At 40.5% G+C, this 9,843-nt stretch overlaps 1 protein-coding gene and 1 long non-coding RNA gene across 3 annotated transcripts; both read right to left on the bottom strand.

Annotated features, from left to right (window-relative positions):
• Window positions 1-817: 817 nt before the first annotated feature.
• Window positions 818-2,617, bottom strand: LOC125472605. 2 transcript variants are annotated; one of them, XR_007254520.1, is made up of 2 exons: window positions 1,917-2,617; window positions 818-1,367 (listed from the first exon to the last, which is right to left on the bottom strand). It is a non-coding gene; the product is annotated as an uncharacterized LOC125472605 (long non-coding RNA). The 2 variants fall into 2 exon arrangements; XR_007254521.1 differs by lacking the exon at window positions 1,917-2,617 and adding an exon at window positions 1,591-1,754.
• Window positions 2,618-6,192: 3,575 nt separating this feature from the next.
• Window positions 6,193-8,710, bottom strand: LOC125472462 (3-hydroxy-3-methylglutaryl-coenzyme A reductase 1-like). Its single transcript, XM_048573951.1, has 3 exons — window positions 7,558-8,710; window positions 6,894-7,422; window positions 6,193-6,767 (listed from the first exon to the last, which is right to left on the bottom strand). The coding sequence occupies exons 1-3, from the start codon at window positions 8,601-8,603 to the stop codon at window positions 6,522-6,524; spliced, it is 1,821 nt and encodes a 606-aa protein (XP_048429908.1). The 5' UTR covers window positions 8,604-8,710; the 3' UTR covers window positions 6,193-6,521.
• Window positions 8,711-9,843: the final 1,133 nt, after the last annotated feature.

The raw sequence follows: 9,843 nt of genomic DNA, 5'->3' as shown, positions 1-9,843 counted from the left end.
AAAACGAAAATTATGACAAATTTTGCTTTTTTAATTTTCAAGTTGTTAAAAAAAACATATAGACGGATGAAAAAGGGGTAAATGGGTAAAAAAAGGATAAACGAGTTCAAAACGGGTAAACGGGTATGGTTATGGTTAAATGGGTAAATGGTTATGGTTAAATAGGTACACGGTTATGGGTATGGGTATAACCGTTTATGTAATTACCCAATGGGTAAACGGTTATATGGATATGAACATAAATGGTTATGGGTAAATAACAACAATTACCCGCCCGCCATAACCGTTGCCCATCCCGAGAAGATCCAGCTCCTTGTGGAAGGATGATCGAACACTGGACGCCAAGTATAAATAATATTTTAATTGCTTGAACTATAAAACTTGCATCTAAATCAATAAAATAGAAGGGCAATGTTAGGGAGATCGACTTTGTAGGTCAAACTAAATGATGTATCACTAATAAGAATGAACACGTTTATCAACGTTTGAGTAACAATTCAATCATCAATTTACTTATCATTTAGTTTACAAAATTTTATTTTCAAATTTGTCTCTCTAGCATTACCCTAAATGGATTGGATTCATCTGATAATATTATTTTTAACGGGAACAAATAGAACTCCAACATTTTCTATGTGCTTGTTCATTGGTTTTGTGGGTGAAAACTTGGATGCAGCCTAAAACTTGGACCTGAGGAATCTTTGCAATTTCATCATATAATATATGAAAGCTTTCAGTAAACGGCACAAATGATGACGAGCTCCCATACGTTTGACTCACTAATTTCATTAATTAATTAATTATACAGATAAGCATAAATCGAATTGCACATTAATTAATTAGTTTAATAGAGTTATCAAAGATGGAAGATAATTCAATTGATAGCATACGACACAGAGAAACATGGAGAGAGCAAGGCCATGTGAATTTTGATTCATTCCATCTGTCGTCTTCCTCGTATGTTCAGTCGTTTATCACCATTATTCACCCATGCATTCAAGCTTCACCATGTTTGTTCTGTTTTCGGTGCTGCCACAGCCTCATTCACTTCATCACCATTATGAGTGTCTCACTTATCACGTGATCGAATTATTTAGTCAAAAAGGCACCAACCTAGTAAGTTGTGGAGGATGGCTCTCGTACTTAGAGTATTTTTGTTCACACTGGTGCTCCGAATTCAAACTTCTTCTCTTCTTAGTGCAGTAGTTCAGAATAAGAATATCACTTTTATTTAAATAAAAAGTAAATCTCGACTGTAATGAGTTGAATGTAGGATTTACCAGTAGAAATATATCTTTCATGGGTCAATATACTGGAAGCTGTTCATCATGCAATCCACTACTGATTATTCCTCGAAATTTCAATATCTGTAAAATGGGTAATGATTCATCACAAGCTATTGAAATTTTGTGATAATAATTGTTTGTGGGCGTCCACTTAGAAGAAAATAAGCGCACAAAAATCTTAAGATCCACCTATAAGATTGCATATCAAATCAGATAAAGGTTTTCATGTGGCAAGCTCCTGATGATGCAAGTAAACACCTAGTTCGCAAGCAAATGAAATATTTGAGGAGAAGTTCTTGCGTACAATAACGAAGACGTGATCAGCCTGTCAAGAGATACTGAACGTTGTATATATACTCATTGTTGTATGCAAGAAGTTTTTTTAATTGAGATATGAAATGCAGAATTTTTTTTTTTATCTTCACCAACTACCATAAAATCAAAATAGACCAGTCGACACACACTGTGTGTGTGTGTGTGTAATTATATGCAGCCATAAGCTGAGACTGCAATTTAAGTCCTATTGTCTCATTACTTGGCCGTAGCAAGTAGCAAAGGAATGCAATGCAACATCACCACGCACATTTGAAAACGAAATATTTTAACTATTTAAATAGTGAAGGCACTTACTGTAGCAGTTGTAGTCAATGCCTCAATGGTGGTTGCCGATTACTGCCAGCATAAACAGACTACAATTAGGGTTTGGTCCAAATTGGCAAGCCAACCGACTTTGATCAAGTCAACTTACTCGCCTGCAGCAGCCAGCCACGGCTGACATTTTCCACTATCCCAACAACCATCTTATTGCACCACTAAATGGTCGTTAGAATGATGTAGGAATAGTCGTATATATGAGTTCCGTAATACATCAACGATTGACAGTCATTTTGAGTGTTAATAAGCAGTGACCAACATATGTGTCAATAACTGATAATTACTCACGCGTGCGTAGGGATAGTTGTTGCTAATCTAATTATAATTAGTTACTTGATTCTTTCTTCAGCATGTTCATACACATGAAGGAGGCAAATAGATGCAAGCATGGTTAACATCTAAACAGATTCTTAATCGACATCTTAGAGAGTTCCGTTTTGAGAGTGTTTTCTTAACATTTCTCCTTTACTATACTTTGAAGATCTGAACTTCTAAGACACTCAAAGACTCTACACATGTGAGCTTCCCCGCCAATCTAGAATGATCGATTGCCTAAATATTATTAGGGTATACTATGATAAAATTAAGGTTCTACCATAAAACTAATTGGCAATATGGGAAGTAGCCCAAGATCATATAAGCACATAGCAAACCTTGTTCCTCACCGATGTGGGACAATTCTCAACACGCCCCCGCACGTGTGGTGGATTTTCAAGCCTACACGTGGACAACAACTGAGTGACATGGAGTTCGTGTGACAATTCTCAACACGCCCCCGCACGTGTGGTGGATTTTCAAGCCTACACGTGGACAACAACTGAGTGACATGGAGTTCGTGTGGCCATTTGGCTTCGCACGAAGACAACCCGCTCTGATACCATGATGAAATTAAGATTTTACCATAAAACCAATTGGCAATATGGGAAGTAGTCTAAGATCATATAAGCACATAACAAACCTTGTTCCTCACCGATGTGGGACAATTCTCAACACACTAATCTCTCTCCTTGTTCTTGAAAAAATTTGCTGTCTGTACTCTGCGTGCTAAACCAACAAAAGAAAATGAATACTTTAAAAAAAAAAATTTTAAAGGTTAGTAGGAAAATAAAAAAATATTCACAAGCCATCTGTATTTGAACAAAAAATGTTATCAACTTGCATGCCTAGTGGATAGCCTAAAGTTGGAGAGAAAAACAGACATAACAATCAGTGTTTTAAAAATAGCCTTGAGGCATGACTAGCCGGCCTTTGAGGCGGGGATTCTTTGCTTAGTGGGAGTAGATTTAAACTTATTTAGATGTGGTCGAGACGCGTTTGAAGCGTCATATGCTACTTTTTTTTATTATTTATTGGGATACTTTAGATGCGGTCTTTAATCTTTAACATTCTTTGATTAAAACCTTAATAGTATTCAAAGTTTGATCAATGTCCCTTGACTTTGTACACCTCATTATATTACTATTAATATTTATATTTTTATAGTTTTGACATTAATTGTTTGATATTTTATGAGATTTATAATCCTATAAATTTAAAATCCCTCATTATAATACTATTAGAAACGGTTACAATAAAAAAAATTCAAACATTTTGATTGAATAAATGCATAAAAACTATGTAAAAATAAGAAATAATAAATGGTAAATTAAAAAAAATTGGTACATTTTACATAAATTAGGGTACATATAAAAGATTAAAAATTATGAGTACAAATGAATTTTTAAAAATTATAGGCACTAAAAGAAATTAATACATGGGTACAAAATAAAACTAAAAGGAAAATACTACAAATTAAAAAAAAATGTTGCAAATTAAAAGTGGGTACAACTAAAAATATAAATATATGATACAAAGTTTAGGAATAAAACATAAATATACCATATGTAATTTTTCTATCATTGATTAAATATACAATGTCACGTGACGGTATACACATGGGTACAAACACAAATAAAACTTTAAAAAATAGGGGCACAAAAAGAAACTTATATATGGGTACAAATTAAAAATGAAAAGAAAATTGGTACAAATTAAAAAATATTTGCAAATTAAAAATAGGTACAAACTAAAAATAAAAATATATGATAAAAAATTTAGCCATAAATATAAATATACTAATTGTAACATTTTTAACACTAAAGGAATATATTTAAAAATAAAAATATTTTATTATTCAAATAATTAATGATGTAATTTGTTGTCACATCCCGGCCCGGGCGGGACCACTTCCCGGGCCCGCTCCACCACCGTAACACGATATTGTCCGCTTTGGGCTTACCATTCCCTCACGGTTTTGTTTTTGGGAACTCACGAGCAACTTCCCAGTGGGTCACCCATCATGGGATTGCTCTAGCCCCCTTCTCGCTTAACTTCGTAGTTCCTATGGAACCCGAAGCCAGTGAGCTCCCAAAAGGCCTCGTGCTAGGTAAGGATGGGAATATACATATAAGGATCACTCCCCTGGGTGATGTGGGATGTTACAATAATTTGTCACATCCCGGCCCGGGCGGGACCACTTCCCAGGCCCGCTCCACCACCGTAGCACGATATTGTCCGCTTTGGGCTTACCATTCCCTCACGGTTTTGTTTTTGGGAACTCACGAGCAACTTCCCAGTGGGTCACCCATCATGGGATTGCTCTAGCCCCCTTCTCACTTAACTTCGTAGTTCTTATGGAACCCGAAGCCAGTGAGCTCCCAAAAGGTCTCGTGCTAGGTAAGGATGGGAATATACATATAAGGATCACTCCCCTGGGTGATGTGGGATGTTACAATCCACCCCCCTTAGGGGCCCGACGTCCTCGTCGGCACACACGCGGCCAGGGTTAGGCTCTGATACCAAACTGACACACCCCGACCGAGATTAGGGCGTGACGGCCAGCACGCCCTGATCTCGGTCAGGGTGTGTCATTTGTGACATCCCACATCGCCTAGGGGAGTGAACCTTATATGTATATTCCCATCTCTACCTAGCACGAGACCTTTTGGGAGCTCACTGGTTTCGAGTTCCGTGGGAACTCTGAAGTTAAGCGAGAAGGGGGTTTGAGCAATCCCATGATGGGTGACCCACTGGGAAGTTGCTCGTGAGTTCCCAAAAATAAAACCGTGAGGGAATGGTAAGCCCAAAGCGGACAATATCGTGCTACGGTGGTGGAGCGGGCCCAGGAAGTGATCCGTCCCGGGCCGGGATGTGACAATTTGGTATCAGAGCCTAACCCTGGTCGCGTGTGTGCCGACGAGGACGTCGGGCCCCTAAGGGGGGTGGATTGTGACATCCCACATCGCCCAGGGGAGTGAACCTTATATGTATATTCTCATCTCTACCTAGCACGAGGCCTTTTGGGAGCTCACTGGCTTCGGATTCCGTGGGAACTCTGGAGTTAAGCGAGAAGGGGGCTTGAGCAATCCCATGATGGGTGACCCACTGGGAAGTTGCTCGTGAGTTCCCAAAAACAAAACCGTGAGGGAATGGTAAGCTCAAAGCGGACAATATCGTGCTACGTTGGTGGAGCGGGCCCGGGAAGTGATCCGCCCCGGGCCGGGATGTGACATTATTAATACCCAAGGACCTTAATAAAAAATTCAAAATGAATAGGATTTTAATCAATGGAGTAACAAAAAGAAGGATGTGAACCTAATTTTCCCTTATTTATTTTAAAGTTAGGGTTTCTCACCTACAATGAAGAAATTTTTATTTGATTGTTGATTATTCTTCTACAATGTTTGATTTCGACTCTATTGTTGATTATATTATATATAAAATATGAGAATGTTATTGACACTATAAAAATTTCATTTTGCACTCTAAACTTCTATAATTAAAAAGAAAATTAGACTTGTGAGGAGTTTAGAATAAGATATTTGAAGTGCTGATAACAATTTCCTAAAATATTTATATTAATAATTTTAGGTCTCTTGTGGTTTTGGTTGACACCTCAAAACTATCGTCTAGACAGGCCCCTATTCATGAAACACCCTAACTTCGTTTTCGCCTTTTAAAACATTAATAACAATCAACCAGAAAGCATCATCGTCATTGATGTTGATCCCATGAGAAATCAAGCAAACACTGAAAGAAATCATTGAAGTTTCACAATTAAGCACGTGAAAATAACAATGCACATAGCACCCCAATCATAAAAGAGATTACATTAATAGAAGAGAAACTTGTATGCACCTCTAAATGCCATTACAGTAAAGTTGTTGGATCGGTAATTTAATTTTTCACATAAATAAAAGAGAAACTTGTTGCATCGGTAAATAACACAATATCTTGTAAAAATTTAAATTACAAAACGTTATATTATAGGCCCGAAACATCACGCTTAAATAAAAAGATGAAAAGAAAAAGAACTTGCATTTGAAGAACTTTCGAGTAAATTAATAATTGCCACTAAAACTTTTCATCATAATTTACACGATTTCCTAAGCCTTGCTGTACGTTTGTTCTGTTCATTATTTCTCGATCCTCTTCCTCCCCATGCCAAATCGATAACTGATTCATGCCGCCGTTATTCTTTCGACATCTTTCCGGCCATACTTTCGGCTTTTGTAAGCCGGTGAAGTTGGGCCTTTCGAGTTCTTAAGCGGATGCAACAGCTGAGACATCTTTGCTTGATCTGTTGTATTTCATGTGACTTTTCACAAGCTGTCCAGCTGAAATAGCAGACATGAGAGAAAGCTCTCCAGCAAGAACAGAGCCAGCCACAACAGTGGCCAACAATCTTGCATTTGATCCTGGTGCCTCTCTGTTAGCACCCTTCACTCCGAGCAGGTTCAGGCAAGCTGACTGCGATGCAAGCTGCGTCCCACCTCCAACCGTACCAACCTGGACAGAACAATCAAACACCAATGTAAGACTTCATCTCTAGCATCAAAATACATCAATGTAAGAACAATCCAAGATTCCAATTTCCAAGCACTGTAAAAAAACATCAAGGGACAATCAATTTACCTCAATGGAAGGCATGGTGACAGACAGGTGAAGGTCCTTTCCATCGTTGATGGGTTCCATCATGGTAATGCAGTGAGAACTCTCCACATTCTGAGCTGGGTCTTGGCCGGTGGCGATGTAGATTGCAGAGACGATGTTGCTGGCATGCGCATTGAAGCCACCAAGAGCTCCAGCCATTGCAGACCCAGTAAGGTTCTTGAGCATGTTAAGTTCACAGAGGGACGCCACATTGGTTTTCAACACCTTCTGCACCACATCGCCCTTGATCACAGCCTCACAGACCACTGACTTGCCGCGGCCTTCGATCCAGTTCACTGCGGCGGGCTTCTTGTCTGAGCAGTAGTTGCCCGAAATTCCAATCACATCCATGTCAGGGAAGTCGTTCTGGAGGAAATCCAAAACGTTTTGCACACCTTTGGAGACCATGTTCATCCCCATAGCATCACCAGTGCTGCAGGTGAATCTCATGTACAAGTTCTTCCCAGCAATGGCACACTTAATTGTCTGAAGCCTACCGAATCTGCTCGACCTGAAGAATCAAACCCAAACCCAGTTAACTAAAAGTTTAAACCCAAAAAATTATTAAAAAGCAACAACTTCAAGCTTTAATCAAACAAACCGATCGAAGTAATCATACAAATCAGTACAGAAAAGTTCAAATTACCTGTTGAAAACCGTGGACAAGGTGTCATAATTGTTGGGGTCTTCCAAGTAGAACTTCAACTCGGCAGCTCTCTTAGCAGAGTTGAACCTCACACAAGGCGCTCTGGTCATCCCATCTCTCAGCAACACACTGGTGGCTCCGCCGGACAAGTTGATAGCTTTGCAGCCACGGTTGGTGCTGGCAACCAAGCAACCTTCGGTGGTGGCCATTGGCACGGAGAACTCTCTGCCGTCGAGCATAAGAGGCCCGGCAATCCCAACCGGAATCTGAACGTACCCAACTGGCATCTCGCAGCACTGACCCAAAATTGACTCGTAATCGAAACCCTCCAATGGCAGACCAGTGAGAGACTTCCCTGTAATCCTCTGCAGCGCCTCGCGCCTGATAGCTGCCGCCCTCTTGCAATCTCCGAGCTTTGACTCCAGAGAGTACGAAGGGATGGTTCCCGCCACGACGGACTTGACCACCTCCTCATCTTCCTCCGTCAACGGCTGGGTGGTGAAATCGCAGGGAGTGGAGAGGACTACCTCTTTATCAAACACCTTCTGTGCAACAGCTTTGGGGGCGGCAGCAACAGGGGCAATTTGGGGAATTGGGCTGCAGTCGAGCCCTGCCCCACACGGCACTTTCCGTGCGTCGTCTTTCAAAATCAAGCGCTCGTGCTCCTCCTCATCATCGGCAGCCCAGACGTCGTTGCTGGGGCGGAGAATGAGCGACTGCACGAAATCGATCCCGAAGAATCCGAGCAAGTAGATGAAGGAGGCGACGAACGCGACTATCGCAACGATCTCGGAGAGGTCCACGACGTGGAGCGGCGTGGAGGTCCTGATCTTCTCGCGCCACCGAGTGAGGAGGAAGTAGACGACGGAGAAGAAGAGAGTAAAGAAGACCGCGTTAGTCAGGTACAGCGGCAGCGGGAGGGCGTCGGAGGCCTTGGCCCCGACGACGACGACGTCGTTCTCGTGGTCCACCACTTTCACTTTCATCGGCCCACTTCTGGCCTTGGTGGCAGGTGTGTCCATCGTCGATCGCCTTCGGACGTCCATCGGGTGTGTTGACGCGGCTGGTGATGCTAAAATGCGCCGCCGGCGATCAAGCGGCGGAGGAGATCGAGAGGAAAAGGACAGCGAGGACAGAGGCTTGTGGGCAAAACGGGAAACTCACAAAAATGATTGAATTTTTGAACTTAAATTTGTTGGTAGGTTTGCCGTTGAGTCTGTTTGAATGGTGGAGCGAGTGTTTAGGGGGGTTTATATAGGTAGTGGGCTGGAGTACGCGTGCGAAGGGAGTGGCACGTGCGAGGGAGGGGAAGCTACGCAGAAGGGAAGGAGTAAGTACGAGTGTCCTATCGGCACGTGTCGGAGTTACAATATAATAAATAGTCAAAGGAGTACACCTCTTGTTTTATCTTTCCTACCTCTTTCTTTCTTTTATTTTACTTTTCATTTTCTTACAAGTTTTTTTTTTAATTTTTTGTAAGAAAATTATATTTGTGTTTCCGATTATATTGGATGGTTGGTTGTTTGTCTTTATCCCTATCTTTGTTTAGTTATTTTTAGGGTTTTAGGTTCTATCTTTATATCCTCCATGGAAGCTAAATTTAGGTTTGGTGGTTTTTTTAGGTAATTTGAGTTAATGTGCAGCCTTTTATGGTTACATTTAAGAGTTGGATGAAAAAGAGGAGTATGTGACTGTCAGTCGTAGATGCATTAAGTGTATCAATATTTGATTATAGGTAGGTTGTGTAGGGAAGGCAAAAAGAACCGAATACTACTTAACAGCAATTAAACCTTAGCAGGTTGCCAGGTTCAACAACACTTCATAGCAAAGCGCTTCCAGAAGGCATTGCTTATGTGAATTGTATTGTAAAATGCAAACCTATCTTTACACATGCATGATGGTTAACATGCCAACTTTCTATTAAATCTTAGTAGTGCTTATAATTTTGGTGAGGAGGATTCTCTCCCCTTCTAAACTCTCTCCCATTCCCTCTCCTCTTACTTGATCAGTTACGGTTAAGACACGTTAACATTTTATATTGATTTTTTTTTTGTAGAGACAATGAGACAAAAAGCAAAGTGTGAGAGGAGAGGAGGGAAGATGATGGGAATTGGAGGGGAGAGAATTCTGCTCCTAATTCTAGAAACAATTAGATCGTATCGGAAGTTATCTTTTATATTTGTACAAGCTGCAGGCCAAAAAAGTTATATTTGTTTTTGTTTAATAATTTTCAAGAATTGTCCTGGAGTTTGGTTTGATTTCTCCCTGTATGAGAGTTTGCTAGTT

The sequence above is a fragment of a genome, unplaced genomic scaffold (assembly GCF_019419815.1).
Source record: "Pyrus x bretschneideri cultivar Hongxiangsu unplaced genomic scaffold, Pyrus_bretschneideri_v1 Contig7, whole genome shotgun sequence".
NCBI lineage: Eukaryota > Viridiplantae > Streptophyta > Magnoliopsida > Rosales > Rosaceae > Pyrus > Pyrus x bretschneideri.
Note: the sequence above shows the minus strand (reverse complement) of the source record. Positions and strands in the feature narration are given on the sequence as shown.

Coding starts and splice junctions, on each gene's coding strand:
- LOC125472462 (XM_048573951.1), bottom strand. CDS start 8,603: ATGGACGTCCGAAGGCGATCGACGATGGACACACCTGCCACCAAGGCC. Junction 7,423..7,557: donor TTGTCCACGGTTTTCAACAG/GTAATTTGAACT, acceptor TTGATTCTTCAG/GTCGAGCAGATTCGGTAGGC. Junction 6,768..6,893: donor TCACCATGCCTTCCATTGAG/GTAAATTGATTG, acceptor TGTTCTGTCCAG/GTTGGTACGGTTGGAGGTGG.